Source organism: Phyllostomus discolor, chromosome Y (assembly GCF_004126475.2).
Source record: "Phyllostomus discolor isolate MPI-MPIP mPhyDis1 chromosome Y, mPhyDis1.pri.v3, whole genome shotgun sequence".
NCBI lineage: Eukaryota > Metazoa > Chordata > Mammalia > Chiroptera > Phyllostomidae > Phyllostomus > Phyllostomus discolor.
In genome coordinates this window covers 2,821,825-2,840,943 of record NC_050199.1, presented here as the reverse complement: position 1 = coordinate 2,840,943, position 19,119 = coordinate 2,821,825, and the positions used below count along the sequence as shown (strand labels likewise).

The following is a 19,119-nucleotide window of genomic DNA, read 5'->3' as shown; positions in this document are numbered from 1 at the left end:
GCCCAGCTCCTGGAGCCCGCCCTCTGGGACGGCGGGACCGCCCTAGGGGCGGGGAAAAAGGAGGAACCACTTCCGGAAAGCAGCCGCGAAGGGAAGCAAGCACTTCCGGTGTGCCGAAAGCGAGGGTCGTTCAGGGTCACCGGACTCGCACCGGAGGGCCGGCCCGCGGGTGGCGCTAAGCGGCCACAGGGACTAAAATGCATCCTCTGGTGTCCGAAAAATTCAGAGCTCCAGACTAGAGTCTCGATTCTTACCTACAGTCAGGGAGCACGCGGGGCCAAGCGGCCCAATGCGCGCCGCCATGATGAGCCCAGTCCCTTAAATGGAGCGGGCGGGGCCTCGCGGACGCCTACGTCGGCGCGGGGGCGTTTCCAGCCCGCGCGGTGGGCGGGCCCCGCCCCCCTTGACTGGCGCGCGACGAATGAGGTCCCGCCCTGGTGGGCGGGGTCTCGTTGATTGACGGCCCGGCCCCGCCTTCCGGTTAAGGTGGGGGTGTTGGGGCGTTCAACACGGAAGTGCCTCGAGCCTGCAGGGGTAGGGCTGAGCGGGGCGCTGGTCGGGGCGCGCGAGGGGCGGGCCTCGGCCCCCTAGAGGTAGCTCCGGCGGCGACTTGAGCTCTGGTTCTGTCCTCCCCGGCCCCGTAATGGCGGCCACCTCCGTCCTGCCCCCCACCCCAGGCCGCGGGTGGACGCTGGGCCCGCGTGGCCTGGGGGGGCCGCCCGGAGATTAGGCACCGGTTCCCCCACTCGCGCAACCTGCAGCCATTAAACCAGCACCCGCGCTCGGCTGCAGTGGCTGAGCTTCCGCCCGCACAGACAGGGTGCAAAGGTTTGAGTCTCCCGAACTCCAAGGCCGGGCCAGGTGCCTGCCATGGTGACCCTGGACCTGGGGTCCTGGGGCTCCCCGAGGAAGCCCTACGGAGGGCCGACTAGGGAGCAGCGTCGCGGGGGCACGGTTTCATGCAAGGGGGGAATCCCTGCCCTCCGAAGCTTGAGCACACAGTTTTATAGTTAGGTTTCTTACAGGTGTCACGCGGCGTGAGTAACCTTTCTTGGAGCCTCCAGTGCCCTCGCCAGGCATGACCTCAGGTTGTCCTAGAAAATTTGGCTGTGAAATATATTCTTGAATAATTGCTCATTGCATTATTGAATAATTGTGGGCATTAGCTTTTTTTTTTTTTTTTTAAGGAAAAGTGGGTGCTCCAAATGGAAATGAGAAGGGAGGGAGCAGGGACTTGCATTTGAAATTGACTGCTGCACTTGGAAAAACCAAACGTGTGACCCTTTTGGGATTTGCTACCGTCTAATGATTTTACCTTTCCACAGTCTTAGCACTTGCCACCAAAAGCTTCAAAAGGTCAAGGAAAAAATAGCAAATGCATTGCTGATCGGAATTTATCCATCCGTCTCTTGCCAAGTAATTAAGTGCTTGATTGCATAATCTGATGAATAAATCCCATATTTATTCAGCAGCTTGCATAAACTGCTGAACAAATATGGGATGCTGTAACTTCTTTTTTTTTTAACATTGGGTCAAGGTGAGAGATGGGGGGACGTTTTCTTGAAAGATTTGGGTGTTTAGGCTTTACCTGAAAATGCTGTGTTTAGGTCAAAGGATAATCTATTAATAGTACAAAGGCGCGGGGTGATGAGCATACACTGTAGCGACTCACAGCCCTTCTGTTTTTCTCGGGCAGCCCGTTTGCAGGGTGGAATGAAGCACATCAACCTGTCCTTCGCGGGCTGTGGGTTTCTGGGCATTTACCACTTGGGGGCAGCATCGGCCCTTTGCAAACACGGACAGAAACTGCTGCAGAACGTCAAGGCCTTCGCCGGCGCTTCCGCGGGCTCCCTGGCTGCCTCTGTCCTGCTCACAGCCCCGGAAAAAATAGAGGTAATTCAGTATATTAACCAGGCCGCGTTCCTCCGCCGGCAACGAAGCCTGAACGGCAAAGGCGAACGTTCACTCGGAGTTCACTGCAGAGACAGGAACCTTTGCCCGGGAAACAAAAGGTTAAAACTTTTGAAAGGTGATCCCTAGGGACCTGGGCTGGGGCTGTGGAAAAGGCGATCATTAGGGGTGACAGTGAGGCAGAAAACGTGATGCGTGATTTTACTCTGGAATGTTTGTTTCGTCTGAAGATTCGGGCTCTGTGGCTTTCAAGGAAAGCATATTTCTTCCCTCTGCCATCCAGGGCCCCTCATTCCAGGCTGTGAATGCGTGGCGGCTAACTCGGCTCCTTCCGAGTCCCATTATACATTCAGTGGGGGCCTGTCGTTTCTATTAAGTGGAAAGATATTAGAATTTAATTTGTTTTTCATTCTCGCAGTGCGCGGAAGCCTCGAATTCCAAGCAGTTTATCCAGCAGTAATAAAAACGAGCCTTCATTAAATATTTCATTGGATGCAATCTGTGTTTTAAAAAATCTGTGTTCTGCTCCTAGGCATTGATTATGCATTTGCTGACTCTGAGAGCCCGGCTGTCTTTCTTTCGTAAGCGGAGTGTGTATTTGTTAACTCCTTCCACACCCAAGGGGCTCTGAACAGCAGTCCAATATTGATGAACACATTCGTGCCCAAGAATGAATGTCAGGGACAGTTAAATGTTCAAAAGCAGAGGTTACACATTAAAAATCTTGTTTTCATATCTTTGCTGAGGGCTTCTAATTGGCTGAGGCCAATTATTCAAAAATCCACTTATCTTTTTTTTTCTTCTTCTTTTTAAAAAGATTTAATTTATTTATTTTTAGAGAGGGAAGGGAAGGAGAGAGAGAGAGAGAGAGAAACATCCATGTGCGGTTTCTGGGGGTCGTGCCTGCAACCCAGGCATGTGCCCTGACTGGGAATCGAACCTGCGATGCTTTGGTTCACAGCCCGAGCTCAACCCCCTGAGCTACGCCAGCCAGGGCTATTTTATATATTTTTTTACCATTTGCAACGTACCGCTGGTAGGACAGCTTCGTGTTTCTTGAGCCAACTGTTTGCTGCCCACTGCAATCCCTGTGAGCCCTGTTCTCGCTGATGGTGTGTGGCGTGAGCTCCTGTGGCATCGCAGAGCTGTGACACATAACAGCATAAGCGATCCAGCTCCAAGCGCGCGCACGCGTAATTCGGGGGGGGGCACCTGACGCGGGCGTATCTTTGGGCGCTAGGCGGACGGAGACGTGGCCAGGTGAAGAGCTCAGTGCACAAGCCTTCCCTCGGCGTCCGTAATTTGCGAGCCGCGGCAAGACTCAAGGGTGACCGAGCCCCTTCCTTAATACATCTGCAGCGTGGGCAGGGGTGTGTGCAAGGAAAGCTAATACAAGGCAACCGCTGGGTGCTGCCGGGCTCACTGGAAGGGGCACGCTTGTTGTTTGGGGGGTGGCCGCACTTCTCACCTGGCAGCCCCCAGCCGCTTCCTGACTGACAGGCGGGCCCGCATCCTCCTGTCCTGCCTCCAGCGCCCCCACCCCGTAGCACTGCTGGCCGTTTCATCCTCGCTCAAGGCTGGTGCTGTCCTGCCCTACCTGCCCCACCTGCCCCCCCCCCCCCCCCCCACACGGCTCCCAGTTCGCTCAGGACGGGGCTCCCCTTCCTGTGCCCCATGTGACTTAGGTGGCTCCTTGCTCCGGGATGACGATGCCTCCGGGGTGTCTCTCTGCCCTCTGTGGGGTGTTGTCCCTGGTCCGAGCACCTCCGTGTCCTGTGCAACTGCCGTTCCTATTTTCGGGGGCAGCCTGGACGTCCGGGTGGAGGGACGGCCGTGGTGCCCCGTGACATGGGAGGTTGGCGCCCACGGGATTTGTTTTCTGCTCGTGCCGCCGCAGGCGACAGTGGCTTGCCACAGCACCTAGTGACTCTGTCGTAGGTCTGGCAGTCACCTGTCTGGGGAGGGGTCGCTGAGCCGAGGTGAGAGGGTGAGCAGGGCCGTGCCCCCTCGGGACGCCCTCGGGGACTGACTGCCTGGTTCCTGCCTCTTCCAGCTTCTCTCAAGGGGCGCCCGTGCTCCCCGGAGGACGGCCACCTCCTCCAGCCGTGGCGCAGTCACGTGGCATCTCCACGTCTCTCTTCCGCTGGCCCCTGCTGCCTCCCTCTCCCTTCCAGAGACCCGTGTGTGGTCGGCCCTGGGCCCGGCAGGGTCCCCCAGGACCCCCTCTCCATCAAGGGGTCCTTAACATATCACCTGCACGGAGTCCCCTTAGGCACGGATGGTCCCATCTACGCAGGTTCTGGGGGCGAGGATGGGGACCTTATTGGATGGGGAGGGAACTGGGTTCGGCCTCATGGACAGGCCCTGCCCCAGGCCCGTGGGACCTCCTCACGGGGTCGCCTCAAGTCTCAGAGGGCAGGGCTGTCTGGCTCTCGCTCTCTCCCCGTCCCCCTGCCTGGTGCCCGGGACGTGGCGGAAGGACTCATGAGTAAAGGATAGGCCAGCCTGAGTTCAAATCCTGCTTGCAGCCCTCCTTTTTGCTGAGATGTTAAGGAAAGATGCTTAATCTCTTCAGGCCTCTTTGCTGACCTGTCAGGTGGGCGAGCATGTAAGGACACGTGGACAGAGGCTGAATCGTGGGCCCCAGTGTGCGGACCCCCGAAGACTGGTGTTCTTCGCTGCGTGCGGAGGGCAGTCGTCAGCCACCGGGACTCCTTCCTCTGACGCTGCTGTTGCCCTGAGCGACCGGGGCTGCTGCCAGGGCCGCGGAAGGGGGCGGGCGAGGAGGTCTGCGGTGCCGGGGAAGTCTGGGGAAGCGTGTGCTCAACTCCAATCACGGCCTTGGGAGATCCCCAGCTGTGGCCGTGCCATCGGAGGGGATTCAAAAAGAAAAATAAAATAAAGATTGCGTTGGTGAGAACACACTCTCGGTTCCCTCCATGGCTTGCTCCGGGACCAGGGACAGCGGCGAGGGCCAGGCCAGGGGGGCGTTGGCGTGTGCGCACCTGGGCAGGAAGGAGCCCGGCCTCCGAGGGCTGGCGTGGGGTTGACAGGCTCTGGGGGCAGCGTGCGATCGGAACAGAGTTCTGGAAGCAGAATGAATTTTTTTTTAAGATTTCTTATTTATTTATTTTTAGAGAGGGAAGGAAGGGAGAAAGAGAGAGAGAGAGAGAAACATCCATGTGTGGTTGCTGGGGGCCGTGGCCTGCAACCCAGGCATGTGCCCTGACTGGGAATCGAACCTGCGACCCTTTGGTTCGCAGCCTGCGCTCCATCCACTGAGCTACGCCAGTCAGGGCAGAATGAAATTTTTTTTTTTTAATCAAAACGTAGAGTCACCTATTCCCTTTATTTTTCAGGAATGCAACGAGTTCACCTACCAGTTTGCTGAAGAAATCCGAAGGCAGTCTTTCGGGGCGGCGACCCCCGGCTACGATTTCATGGCCCGGCTGAGGTGTGTGTGTGTGTGCGTGTCACCCACGGTCTGTCCCCGCAGAGCGTGTGCAGGCAGGGCCCGGCTGAGGCCACGCTTCCTAAACCGCGGCGAGCTCAGCCCCGCGGCCCTCACAAGGCGTGCGGCAGCCCCAGGCGAGTGACTTGGGGCCCCCTGTACCTCCCCAGGAGCGGGATGGAGTCCATCCTGCCCCCCGACGCCCACGAGCTGGCCCACCACCGGCTGCACGTGTCCATCACCAACACCAGGACCCGGGAGAACCTCCTGGTCTCCAGCTTCTCCTCCAGGGAGGACCTCATTCAGGTACGGCACTTCCGGTTCCGGGGCGCGGGCAGGTGCCCACGGAAATCCTTCCCGCGGGTGCTGAGCGTCGCCAGGCTTTCTAGACGCAGCGTGTTGTATCGTGAATGTGAATGAGGTAGGGGGGAGTGGACCCCCGGCCTGGGGACGCCCAGTGGCAGCACCCCCTACGCCAGGTGCATGTGTCTCTTGTGGCACTCAGTGCCCTCGCATTTATTCCGGGAGGCGGGTCACCTGTGCAGGTCAGCCGCAGCACTGCAGCAGTGCCTTGCGTCAGCGGGGCTGCTCACGGCAGCTTCAGGAAGACGCTGGACGTGGCCTGCATCCTTGGGCCCTTCCCCGGTGCCACTGTGAGTCAGGAGGGGCCGGTGCATTTGCCCCCTCATGTGGCTTCTTCTCAGGAGAGACCTGGGTCGGGAAGGGTTTCGGGGACAGACCCGAGGTCGTGCTCACTGCCAGCAGGAACGGGCTGTGGAACCCGGGTCTCCGCTCTTCAGTCCCGAGTTCCCTTCGGTGTCTTCCCCTTGGTTGCGGGGCCCTGCTTTCTACCCAAACGTATCGGAGCATTGCTTGGTTGAGAATCCGCTGTCTCTGCAAAATGCTCGGGCCACTGATGTGCCAGTGACCACGTGCGTGCTAAGGTAATATGCGATGTTTAGTCCATGGAGAAGGGTGCTGTTTTGGTTTTTTTTTTAAGATTGTTTTTAAAGATTTTATTTATTTTGAGAGAGAGAGAGAGAGAGAGAGAGAGAAACATCCATGTGCGGTTGCTGGGGGCCGTGGCCTGCAACCTGGGCATGTGCCCTGACTGGGAATCGAACCTGCGACACTTTGGTTCGCAGCCCGTGCTCAATCCACTGAGCTACGCCAGCCAGGGCGGGTGCTGTTTTCTTAGGAAACACAGGCAGTGTCTCCTTTCCCCTTCCCGCTGTGGGAGCAGGCTGCCGGCGACACGGAGGAGGCGTGTTTGGACATAGGACAAGGTGTGTGTGGGACTCAAAAGGTCCAAGCTGCACCCAAATTGGATGGGAAATGCATCGGTTCTTACTGCTGGACCCCACTGCGTGAATTTCACTGTTCGAATGACATCACTCGAAACACCCAGTGAAATGCCAAGGGGACAAGGAGAGCTGCCTCGTGCTTTAGGAGACTAGAATATGGGCGCTTGGTGTCCTGCTGATGCCGGCAGCCTCTCCCCAGGGCGTTCCGAGGCATGGCTACAGTGCTTCTGTCATCTCATTGCTACCTCCTGTAGACCTACAGGCTAGGAAGGGGGGCTGGCCAGTCCTGCCTGAGGGGTCACACACAGGCAGTGCCCAGGCAGCCCCAGGAGGCTTCCTGTGGGCCGGAACCCTGCTCTGGTGCGAGTGACAACCAGCCCGGGGTCCCCGGGCCCTAAAAATAGGGGAGTCCCTTCCCCCTGGGCCTGTGCTCACCACCCTCCCGAGAGCTGTTCCCATAACCCACCCCCAAGGGCTCGTTACTGTTCAGCCCAGTCTGTACTTTGCGGCTTTGTGTGCTTAGCGCCTGCTGTCCGTCTCCCCCTGCACAGAAATGTAAGCTCCCCGGGAACACAGAGGCAGAGGTGCCATCTGTCTTGTGTCTGCTGCGGTGTCCCGGCCCCTCGGAGGTGTCCCAGCCCCTGACTTGGCGGCAGCCCCTCCACTGCATGTTCTAGGAAGGAACACACCCAAACGAACACACGAGCCAAGGTGGCCGCCCCCCAGCAGTGTAACTCCACACCAGGAGACGAGCCCACAGCCCGGACCCTGCACGCAGCCACCCAGTAGGCCGGCAGCCGGCCGGGCCTGCGCTCCAAGTCCCCGACCGTCCGTGTGGTGGCACTGAGCGTGCGGGACAGGACGCCCTCCTGTCCGCTCCTCGTATGCGGGAACCTGTTTGCTGTATGGCGGCCCCCGACGCCGTCCACACCCCAGTCCCTGGCACCTGTGGCTACGTCCCCAGACACGGCCAGTGGGATTTGGTAGGTGACGTCGTGTCTTTAGATAAGACACGGGTAGTGGGTAGTCTGGGTGCACCCACCCACGCTAAGTCCTCCACCGTGGACCTGGCCTCCAGTTTGCACGTCCCCTCGCTGGTTCTGAGACGTGGCAGTGCCCACAGGAGGTGGGCACGCAGGCCCCTGGGCGCTGTGGGGCACTCTCCCGGCCCCCAGCACGGCACAGGGGCCTCTGTCCCACAGCTGCCAGAGGGGCGCTGCCGTGGTGGGCATGAGAAGGGCCCAGAGTGCCCCGCAGCACCCAGGGAGGACGGCAGCCCCGCTGAGACCCCGGGGGAGACCCCTGGCAGGCTGCAGCCTGCAGAGGTCAGGGTCACACATGTGGCCGTTCGAGTCCCTGGGCTCCTGGTAATCCGTGACAGCAGCACCAGCGAGCTCCCGCCGTGAGTAAACACGAATTCCCCTGCGTCCCTTTGTTTCGGGTAATAGCTGCTCAGAGAGTCGGAGTAATCACTGGAGTTCGTTGAGCGGGAGGGAAACAGTTCACGCCAGTGGGCAGTGCCTTGTGAGGAGGAGGATTGAGTGATGAGCAGTGGTCCTGGGCTCCACAGCAGCGCTCGCCAGTGTTCCGTAGAGCACCCTCACCTTGCTCAGGCCCTCCGACCTTACTCAGAGCTGAGAGAGGGTGGGGTGCATGGTGCCTGCGTGGCAGGCGGTGGCTACAGAAACCTGTGAAATACATGCTAGAGCTCGCCCAAGCACTGAGCTCAGGAGAGTAACGCTGGGCGGAGACCAGGCGCAGGGGAAAGAGAAGCAGGAGGGGACAGGAAATGACCCCCCCACCCTTCAAGTCGTGACATTGTCAAGCTGATGTGCTCCTCCTAAACACGAGGCCATCGGGAGCACGTGTCTGCAGGGACGTGGCCTGAGGACGGCCGTGCTGACCGTCCAGGCCGGGGTGGGGAGAGGAGAAGGCCACCAGCCCGCCCTTCACACCGTCAGGCAGAGCCAGGAGGGTCTGAGCTTGCACAGCCAAGAGGAGAGGCAGCTCACGAGGGGTGCCCTGAGTCTCTGGGGGGCTTGGCACCCCTGCCCTGCACAGCGGCCTGGGGTGTACTTCCCTCTCTGGAGAGTCTGTAGGTGAGATAGAAGGGGGGTGGGGGGGAGAGAGGGAGAGGGAGAGAGAGACACATTGATGAAGATTAAGGCCGATGTCGAGAAGGTCAGCCTCCATGGGCAGCCAGTGAAGGGTCACGGGCAGGCCGTGAACCCTGGTGGTGTGAATGACCCCGCTGCATGTTACGTGCATTTCCATCGTTAGCTCACATTAGCTTGTTTGTTCCCTCCCTCACTGCTGGGCTCCTGGTCACTCACCAGCTCCTCCCTGTGCCGTTCATTACAGGCAGGCTGTCTGTGTGCCTGGAAATCCAGCTAGAGTGCCGTCACTCCCAGTGTGTGTGTGTGTGTGTGTGTGTGCACGCACGGTAAGCCCCTTCTGGACGCTGTCTTGGATGGTTGCGTCCTGCCCGTCTCCCAGGGCTCACGTCCAGGCCCGTCACCGCCGGACGGTGACCTCTGGGACTTATGCATGTCCCTCTTTCATGCCTCCCTCCTCCCCCTTGCCCCTGACCCCCGTGCTGACCCACGCTGTCCGATCTCAGCACTCGGAGTGCGACCCTCTCTGGCCACGTGCACGAGTTCGATCTGACGCCTCTTCAGCACCGGCCTTCTCTCTCTAAGCTGGCTGATGGCTCGCACTGAGAGGATAAGAGCTGACTTCACGTTGGGTGGTGTGACCAAAGTACCCTTCCGCTGGGTGGCCGCGGTGATAGCTGGGTATTTTCTGACAACCTCAGTGGACCCCAGTGATGTGGCCCAAAGACCCCTTTCGTGTGGGGCTGCATGTCCATAGCCTTCCGGAGCTCACGTCCACCGTGACGGCCCTGAGTGCTCTGGGTGGGGGGTTTGTTCCCTCCCGCGTTCCCACGTTGAATCCCAGTGGCCGTGACATGGGGCTGGAAGCGGGGGGACCCCGGGAGGCCAGGAGGTCGCGAGGATGGGGCCTCCGCCGTGGGGCCAGGGCCCTCGTGAAAGAGAGCCCGGAGAGCCACGTCCTCCTGCCACGTGAGGACACAGGGGGAGCCTGGGTCTCAGCGGCCCCTGAGCCTGCCCGCCCCTTGACCTCAGCCTCCCGGCCTCCAGAACAGTGAGGAGTAGGGGTCTGCTGTGCGTAAGCTGCTCGGCCTCTGGCAGCTCCCTCCAGCAGCCCGGAGGGCCTGAGGCAGGAGACGGGCACCGAGGGGCATGTGCTGCTGTCAGAAACCAGGGTGCAAGTGGCCTTGGCAGGGGGTGACGGGCAGTGGCCCAAAGACACGGGAAGGTGCCTGCTGGGAAATTGCCCCGCTGCTGTCAATGGTGCTGGGGGGGGGGGGAAGAGAGGAGGGCGGGAGAGCGCTGCCACCCGTTGGGACAACGGTGTCCCGGTGGTGGGGAGATGGACGCTCAGGGCCGTGCATTCCCATGGGGTCTCAGAGGGCGCCGAGGAGACATTTCACACAGCGGAGAACGTGCCTTCCGTGGTTTTTCTTTCAAGATTTTATGTATTTATTTTTAGAGAGGGAAGGGAGGGAGAAAGAGAGAGAGAGAGAGAGAGAAACATCCATGTGCGGTTGCTGGGGGCCGTGGCCTGCAACCCAGGCATGTGCCCTGACTGGGAATCGAACCTGCGACGCTTTGATTCACAGCCCGCGCTCAATCCACTGAGCTACGCCAGCCAGGGCTCCATCCGTGTTTTACATCGGCAAAAACACAGCCGAATCGTGTTCCCAGCCTAGCGTCCTGTGGAAGGCCAGGTCGGTGAGATGGGAAACGGGACGTTTGATGAGGCCATTTGTAAGCGGAGTCGAAGGCGCGGCTTCTCTTGGCTGCATACGGCAGGAATGCAAGAAGAGCGGCTGGCTTAGAGACGGAATGAATGGTTCGTCCACAGCGAGGCGGAGCGTACAGACCTGGAGCACTCTGCAGCTCCTCCTGCAAGAGAACGAGAGAGCTGGTTCAGAACGGAGCAGGAGGAGTGTGGCCATGTGGCCATGTAACTGTCAGCTGAGCGGCTGCGTCCACCCCCTACCCAGAGCAGCACGCCCTGTCCCCGACGGCGGAAGGACGGCCCAGGCATCTGGAGACTGTGGGGCCACCCCTCCCAGCATGGGGCCACTGCGGAGACCCCCACTAGAGCAATGCCCAGCAGAGCCGTGAGGCTGGGGCCACCCCGACGCCCCGGAACCCCGGACCAGACCGCAGCGGTGTGCCCTGGCTGCAGTCTCGGGGCCTCAGGCAGCACAGCCACTCGCAGGGCCCAGTGCTCCCCACGGGCCCGTCCTGCTTTCTTTACCTCCGCACCCGTCATGCGTTGTGCCCTGGAGGGTCCACTGATGAACTCGTCTGTGTTCAGTTCCCGCTTCCATTCTGGGCTATTTGGGTTTTTTCTTTCCCCGAAGCGAAGGTGAAAGCAGGAGACCCGAGCACATTTCAACATTCATCTCCAACAGAGCGTCGTCAGGGAGGCCGACCTTTGTCTCAGGTGGCCGTGCGTCGCCTCCAGCGCCGAGCACAGTGACTCTGAAAGGCGCCACGCATGCGTGGTGTGGACCCCCGCGTGTGTGGTTCGGCGCAGACCACGGAATTGTCCACGTTCCAGGTTGCTGCCACGTGTGGCTGAAACCGTCCCCCGACAGGCGCGCAGCCTCTCGGACCTGTCCTGTGCGCCCAGGAGGCTTTCCCGCAGAGCTGCGACCCTCTCGTGAGGAAGCGCCTGTCCCTGTGGCTGAAGGTCCTCGATTTCCCCGCGCACAGTGGGATGCTCGTGCAGCACGACCTCCCGCTCCGTTGCCGGAAGGTGAGATGGGGACAGAGTTTCAGATGGCTCGTTATCTCGGGCAGGCTGGGGAGGAGAAATTTGGATCTGTCTCTGCGTGCCAGCCACGCCAGCAGGCTGCGCACGAGCAGCCAGATTCTCGTGCAGCAACTCCGCAGCAAACCGGAGGTGCAGCCGAAACCGGGCGGGAGTTCGTTCTCCGAGGAGGCCAGGCCACCTGCTGTTCCGCACAGTCCCAGTCTTTAAAATATGCGGCCAACAGAGCCCGTCAGGATGTGCACTGTAGATGCCCTTGGCCGTGCCCTACACGGTTGCTCCAGGCGGTCACTCACTTTTATGTCCATCCTGGTGCCTTCAGTAGGGATGAAACGGAGCCCCAGTCTGTGGTTGCACATGTGGGGAATGCCCAACGCGCTGGCCCCGGGGAGGAGGCCTGCGAGGCGGGTCCCTGATGTCTGCGTCCGCGTCCTCCACCTGGACCTGGGTACATGTCCCCGGGGGAGGGCGGGGGCTCAGGCAGCCCCACGGAGGACCCCTGCTCCAGACAGGCTGAGATGTCGTGGGGGGGAGGAAGTCCACTGGGCAGACGATGAGGTAGGACGGGGGACAGCACGGGCTTGGGGGTCACACTGTGTCGAGGGGCCCTGGGAGGCCAGTCCCTCTCCCCGTCCGTAGACAAGGCGGCCGCGAGCACACTGTGCGTGAGGGACGCCGCCTGGTGGTTCCGCACCGAAAGCTAATTTGCCCTGCGGATGCGCTCCATGTACACACGGACGGCCGTTACCAGAGGAGGCTGGGCAGGCACGGGAGCAGGGCATGACCTGGAGCTGACGGGCGTGTCCATTCCTGGTGTCCTTCCCGGCGTCCAGGGGGGCCCCTGCCAGCACCACCTGCGGGAGCGTCACGACGTCGCGTCTGCCTGCACACGCCCCAGAAGAGCCCCGAGCAGTGACCTGGGGACCTGGCGTGACACTTTGACACGAGGGAAAAAATAAACCGCTTAGTTCCGGCTCTGTGGGGAGGGATTCTTTGTTTTAAGTAGGGCACACGTCTGCGTGCGGCGTGGAGAAATAAGTCATTGTGTTTATAGGGCGTTGGTTCTTCTAGGGCCTCTCAGTATGTGGGTTCACAGTGGGTACGCTGCCGGCCTGTCTTCCTGCACCCAGCGTGCCCGCGGCAACGTGGGGGCGTCACCGCCGTTTCTCCCACCCTTGAGCTGGGGTGGGGGGTGCCAGGTGTCTTCATCCCCCCACGGACAATGGAAAAGGGCAGACCCTGGCTGGTGCTGAGTCCCGCCCTGTGGGGGATTCAGTGTGTGGGTGAGGAGACACACACCCTTTCCTGTGCGTGGGCTTTGGCGGTGAGGAGCCAGGACATGGGTGGGGGGTGCCTGTGCCCGGGAGCCGACCCCACTGAGTTCCGGCGCACGCTGCAGCGAGCGCTAACCCTAACCCCCACCCCTGCTGTGTCAGGGCAGCTTTTCCTGCTGCAATTGCGTCATGCCGGGGACTGGCTCACCGGCGTGACCGCCCTTTGGGCTCACCTCGCACGCAGGAAACAGCCTGTGACAGCAGAGCTCGGAGCACCCTCCGAGGTCTGGGTCCTTCTGAAGAAGCGATTCCCGCATCCGTTCGGGGCCCTGGTGCATCTGCCAACATGCCGGGAGGGAGACAGCCCTCAGTCCGGAACTCCGACCGCACACGGCCACAGAGCCTTGGCTTACCTGTGGAAGGACTGTGGCTCCTTCCACAGTTTTCCAGCCCGAACGGCAGCTGCACTGCAACATGGTGCAGGTCCCGTGGGGAAAGCCCCCGGAGCCCCACCCTGCAGGGAGAAAGGGTCCCATCGGAATGGCAGGCTTTGCCACCTTTGTCCACCTGAGATAAGGAACCAGTCTTGCCCCTGCCTGGCTCCGCCTCCTGAGGTCTCCGGGCCCCGCCCCCACACAGAACTTACGCAGTGTCCTGGTGGCATGAAGCAGCCCGCCCCCGAGCCGCAGGTTCCTGGGACAAGCACAGGGCTGTCCCTCCGGAAAGAGGGACCACGACCCTGAGATCGTTTCGACAGCGTGCAAGAGAACGCCAGGAATAATGCCTCTTTCGCACCCGCCCGGCCGTACTCAAGAATTGAGACTTACCTGGACTTTTCCTCTGGACCCGACCATGCCGACTTTCCTCCGGGGAAGCCAGTGGGGTCGCGGGACACACGGGACGGTCCACGGCCTTTGCAGGGGCCCACGGCTGCCGCCTGTGTCAGCGTGCCCCACTGTGCCCTTGACATACACGGGAGTTGGGAAAGGCGACGGCAGTGTGTTTCATGGTTTACGAAGTGCAGAATTTTGCAGTGCGTGGGCTGTTGTCAGGGCATGAGGGCCTCTGCTCACCGGCTGCTTCTCCGTGTCTCCCTGCAGGTCCTGCTAGCCAGCAGCTTCATCCCGGTGTACGCGGGGCTGCGGCCGGTGGAGTACCGAGGGCAGGTAACCTCCTCACGCCCGGCGGCTGGCCGCCAGTCAGGGCACAGGGGTTCTCTCGCCAACAGCCCGGTTTCCGTGCACAGAAAACAGAAATCTGGCACCACGGCTGTAGCCCCCGATTCTCAAGATCTCATGGTTGGGTCTGCGTGGGCTGCCCCCTTTGACATCAGATTTCAGAATTCCATCCTCTGTTTAAAGGAGGGAAAGACTTTCTTCTTAAAAGTGCCTTAGTCACAGTCCCTTCTGTCGTGAACGGCAAGACGCAGGACTGAGCTGCCAGGGCAGGAAAGGCATCGGGGCACGCACACCTGCTCCCCCAAACCCCACACCCCCACAAACCCACCCACGCCAGGGCCCTGCTGCACAGCCAGCCCCCCTCCGCCTTCCTGCACTGACCAGCGGGTTTCGAGCAGGGCGGATGCGGAGACCCCTCTTCAAGCAGGGCTGCCACTTACGGAGGGAGGGAGGCCCGGGTGGCCAGACAGGGTCCAGGGCAGCAGCCCCCACGGGCAGCTGGCAGCGCCGCCCAAGGAGGCCCGGCCAGCTCCCTGGGCGCCCCACACCCCGTGTGTGCTCTGTGCTCACCACGGCCGTGCACCGGCTGCTCCGGGCGTGCACGCCTGTGGGATCGGATACAGTGTCTGTCACACCCGGGCCAGAGGTGTGCCACACGCACCGGAGAGGCGCCTTCTGTGCTCAAGCGCAGCACGGGGCGTGGAGCGGAGGGACGCGCCGGGTAACCAAACTCAGTAGCCAGCTCACGCATCGGAGGGACACAGGCACCGCCAGACACTGTCCGTGGAGCACGTGCCAGATCTTCACGTCTACACGAAATAAATTTAGCACCTCGTTAGCACATATGCAGACAGGCACACACTGCTCACGAAGCAATACCATTTGTTGCATACGTCCACAGTACATATTTATCCCTAAGTTCATGCCTGACGAGTGCGTACTCCCTGCCATTCATGCCCTTCGGGGTCCGGCACAGCATCCCTGCTGGAGGGAGGAGCTCACGGCTCACAGCCCCAGAGCTGACGTGCACAACCCCCCTCACTGACGGGCCTCGGGGGTTGTCCCTGAGTGGATCTTGTCACTGCTGGTGGGTTTTTCTCTCTGTGCTCTCCCGGCCTTTCCAGGCTGCGTCTGTGCTCTCTGTTCTGCCTGGGCTCTCCCGGCCCTTCCAGGCTGCGTCTGTGCTCTCTGCTCTGCCTGGGCTCTCCCGGCCCTTCCAGGCTGCGTCTGTGCTCTCTGCTCTGCCTCGGCTCTCCCGGCCCTTCCGGGCTGCGTCTGTGCTCTCTGCTCTGCCTGGGCTCTCCCGGTCCTTGCAGGCTGCGTCTGTGCTCTCTGCTCTGTCTGGGACGGTCGGGCCACAGCTAGGCGTGTGCCCTGGCCGGAGACGGCACCCACGACACTTTGGGGCTCCGGCCGGCACTCCCACACACGGAGCACCTGGCCAGGGTGGCTGCTTCTACTGTTAACTTGGAGATTGGTGAACCCTTGCTGCCACGACTGCCAGCTCCAGAACTTTGTGCTAGAGTCTGCCGGGATGTGGGGTGTAGGGGGAGTCACACAGTTCCTGTCACTCAGGGGTGGATGTACCACCCTGAGGGGCTACGCTGGGGCACAGGGCAGCCGGCGGCTCTGCACACTTCATCAGCCCCCCCCCCCCTCCCCAGCCCCGGAAAGCTGCGCCTGTCCCTCAACATTAATGCAATCAGAGCAAGCTCACAAGAGCCAACACAATTTGGAAACGTGATTTCCTGCAAGAGCAGTGCTCAGCCCCGCAGGACGCCGGAACACTCCGCCCCTCGGCAGCCCGGACCGCCTCTCGTCCTCGGGGGGAGAGGCCAGGTGCGCCCCGACCCAGGTTCCGTGACAACGCAGGGCGCACGTGTGCGCACCTCCCCTCGCTGGGCTCTGCACCGGTGCCGCGTCCCGTGGGGTGAGAGGTGCAGGGGAGCGTGACTGGGAAATGGGGGAGTGTGTGACCGGGAAATGGGGAAGGCGCCTCTTTTCCCGCACCGCCCCCCGCCCCAGGTATGAACTTGTCCCGAAATTGGTATCCACGCCCCAAGCAATCAGAAAACAAAAAACAGGATTAAAAAAAAAAAAAAAAAAAAAAACAGGAAAAGCAGCTGTGGTGCAATAAGGCACAAGCAGAGAATCCGGGTTCTCCTCATTTGTTGCAAACCTCTTTTTGCTCCCACACTGTTCACATGGTCACACGCACCCAGCCACCCACGCAGCCTGTGTTCACACAGACGCCATCGGCAGAACCGTGTGAACATGGGTGTGTTCAGTACACACACACACACACACACACACAGGAATAGGAGTGCCTGTGTGTACATGTAACCACACCATAATGGGCCTTCTGTTCTTTTTAAAAACACTGACAATATACAAACGATCCAGGTCAGGTTCATTTTCAGCTGAAAATCTGAAAATGAATCTCCCCAGGTTTTCTCCCCCACAATGCAGTGGCCTCCAGACCTTTTTTTTTTTTTTTTTCCAACATGTCTTTACTATTTATCTCCCTGTAGGGAGCTGGTGGCTGGCCAAGGCCATGGTAGACAATGGAGTCCTGGCCCTCCAGTCCCCGGACTTAGAAATAAAAACAAGAAAGACATTTAGAAAAAGAGAGAGAGGAGGAGGCCTTACGAAAAGGGAATGAGTTCTTCTGAGCTCAGAACACTGTACCCGACCCCGTGTCTGCCTCCGAGTTCTGCCTCTCGGCCGAGTAGCTGGGCTGGGCTGGGCTCCCCTGCACCCCGTTTCCGATATCCGCCTGGCCCTTGGAACACGGTCCGCTCAGCAGAGGTCTCTTGGGGACAGGCTTTCAACTGTTCCCAGACCCTGTTTTCATTTGTTTGTTTTGCTTGTCAACAGAAAGGTCTTTCCCATGAGGGAGAGGACGAGGGGACCTTGAACTTGAGTCTTGTGGGTGTGCTCATGGACCGTCAGAGCCGAGCGTGTTAACACGTCAGCTCGGGGATGGGTCGGGACTCTGTCGCCTTGCAGACGTAGCATAAAGAATGTTGGGTTTCTTCGGCTGTCCTTCCTCAGCACACGGCGCTGCGGAAGCCTCTAGAAGCTTCTCTCAGCTGCTGTGTGGCCCCGTCTCCTTCGGGCACGGTCTGGAAGCACAGAGTGTCTCCTGAGCAGTGCCCGTTTCTCAAGGAGCACGTCCCATTCACCTTGGCCTACAGTCTCCCGTGCCCGGGGGTCACTTTGGAAGTGGAGGGTTCCCGGTGGCTCTGTGTCAGTTCCCGACAGAAAATGCCGCCTTCCCGTTCTCACAGTAAACACGATGTGTGCCCTGGGGGTGGGTGGGTGGTTCACTGTCAGCCGTGAACTTGACTCTGCACCTGGGTCAAAGAATGCATTCCAAGCGGATGACGTATCGCTCCTGATGCGTGCACCGTCCTCGGTAAAAACCGAGGTCCGCCTTATTGGGCCTGATCGAGGAAAAGATTGGCTGGACACTTGGGTCGGTCCCCCCGTTCTGCCACGTTCTCACTGTGTGGGTGCGGGGCATGGGCACACACATACCTTTTGCTTTGAAGACGAAACCGCTGCTGGATCAGCCCCGGTAAATGGTGCCTAAAGAGCATCTCCAAGGCGGGGTCGCAGAGGAAGCCGAGAGCCCTTCCCGGTGCTCACGGGGCTCCTTGTCTCCGCAGAAGTGGGCGGACGGCGGCTTCACCAACAGCCTCCCCATCCTGCCCGCGGGCCGCACCGTGACCGTCTCGCCCTTCAGCGGGCGGCTGGACATCTCCCCGCAGGACAGGGGGCGGCTGGACCTGTACGTCAACATCAGCAACCAGGACATCGTGGTGAGTGTGCGTGTGTTCAAGGACGTTCGGAGAGCTGGACGTGCCTCGGCTCCTCCCCAGGCCTGCACGGCTCTGTGAGCCTGTGGGTAACTTCACGTACAGATGGCACCTTGCCGGCACTGTGTGTGTTTTAACACCGCACAGCGTGCTTCACGCACACAGACCCGCATGCCTGCAGACCGTGGGCGTGTCACTCCTTTACCGTGTAGCGGCTGCCTGTTGGGGAGGCCCTTTCTCCTCCTCCACTTCCTGTTCACCTCCATGAACTTGGCAGGATTCCAGGGAGACGTGACCTGAGACCATGTCTTTCTTTACAAGGTGGCCGTCATCACGTATATAAAACTATGGGCGAGAACCTTGGGTCTCCACTGAGTCATTTCCGTGGAGACGTTCACTCCTTACTCTGGCTGCCGACGGGGTGCTGCTGTAAGCAGGAGCCATTCGCCACAGTCTGCAGACGGGTGGCCGTGGCATCGGGCATGTGCCCCTGGCACCTGGCAGGGGAGACCTGGGGTGCTGCTCTGCACCCCACAGTGCCCAGGGGAGACCCCCACCCAAAGAGGCATTGGGCTGGAACATTGATCACACTGAGGTCAAGAAGTGGGTGGCATCCACTAGTCCGTGGGTGGCGTTAACGGTTCAGGTTTAGTAGCGTTTTCCTCCTGGCGCCTTCTTTGCCACCGACCACGCCGGTGGGGGGAAGCTCAGGCCACAGAAGACACTTGCACTGACTGAGCTGGTCACGTCCTACAGCCCCCCCCCCGTCTCTCTGTCCTAGCTGTCCGTGGCCAACCTGGTGCGGCTGCAGCAGGCCCTGTTCCCCCCCGGCAGGAGGACGCTGCAGGGCCTGCACCAGCGCGGCTTCGCCGACGCCGTCCGCTTCCTGCGGAAGGAGGACTGGTTCGAAGACCGCGCCTGAGCGTCGGTCTGGGCGGCCAAACCCGGCTCGGGCGGTGTGCGGTGGGCACTGGCCGTGAGTGAATTAGTTCTGCAGTGTCCGACGTCCGTGCGGTCTGTCCATTGTCTCAGTACTCGTCCTGGTTTTCATTAGTTCCGTGTTTACTGGGTGCCGGGACACGAGGGGCAGTTTACGAGCGTGGGGCCGTGCCGTCGGGGGCACAGCTCGGGACAGAACGGGAGCAGGTAAGCCGCTGCGAGGCGTGAAGAGCCACGGTGGCCGGGGTGTCTCGGACACAGGCACTGAACCCGGCCCACTCACTCACTTGATCTGGTCGCGCCACGCCACCCTGAGGCCAGCTCTTCCGTGGCCTGAGCGCCTGGCCTGCCCCTCGGCGGACTCGTGCATGG

The 19,119-nt window shown here is 60.6% G+C and overlaps 1 protein-coding gene across 2 annotated transcripts; it reads left to right on the top strand.

Moving 5' to 3' along the window:
• Window positions 1–736: 736 nt before the first annotated feature.
• PNPLA4 (patatin like phospholipase domain containing 4) lies at window positions 737–18,796 on the top strand. Of its 2 annotated transcripts, XM_028503752.2 has the most exons (6): window positions 746–1,893; window positions 5,271–5,365; window positions 5,533–5,668; window positions 13,910–13,975; window positions 17,659–17,811; window positions 18,590–18,795. In XM_028503752.2, exons 1-6 carry the CDS (start codon window positions 1,648–1,650, stop codon window positions 18,728–18,730), a joined length of 837 nt encoding a protein of 278 aa, XP_028359553.2. In that variant the 5' UTR covers window positions 746–1,647; the 3' UTR covers window positions 18,731–18,795. The 2 variants fall into 2 exon arrangements, with proteins under 2 accessions (XP_035873122.1, XP_028359553.2); XM_036017229.1 differs by lacking the exon at window positions 13,910–13,975 and having other exon boundaries at window positions 737–1,893; window positions 18,590–18,796.
• Window positions 18,797–19,119: the final 323 nt, after the last annotated feature.

Excerpts from the sequence above, each read along its gene's own strand:
- PNPLA4 (XM_028503752.2), top strand. The coding sequence starts at position 1,648 with ATGAGCATACACTGTAGCGACTCACAGCCCTTCTGTTTTTCTCGGGCA. Across the intron at positions 13,976-17,658 it reads CGGTGGAGTACCGAGGGCAG|AAGTGGGCGGACGGCGGCTT; the intron begins GTAACCTCCTCA and ends TTGTCTCCGCAG. Across the intron at positions 17,812-18,589 it reads TCAGCAACCAGGACATCGTG|CTGTCCGTGGCCAACCTGGT; the intron begins GTGAGTGTGCGT and ends TCTCTGTCCTAG.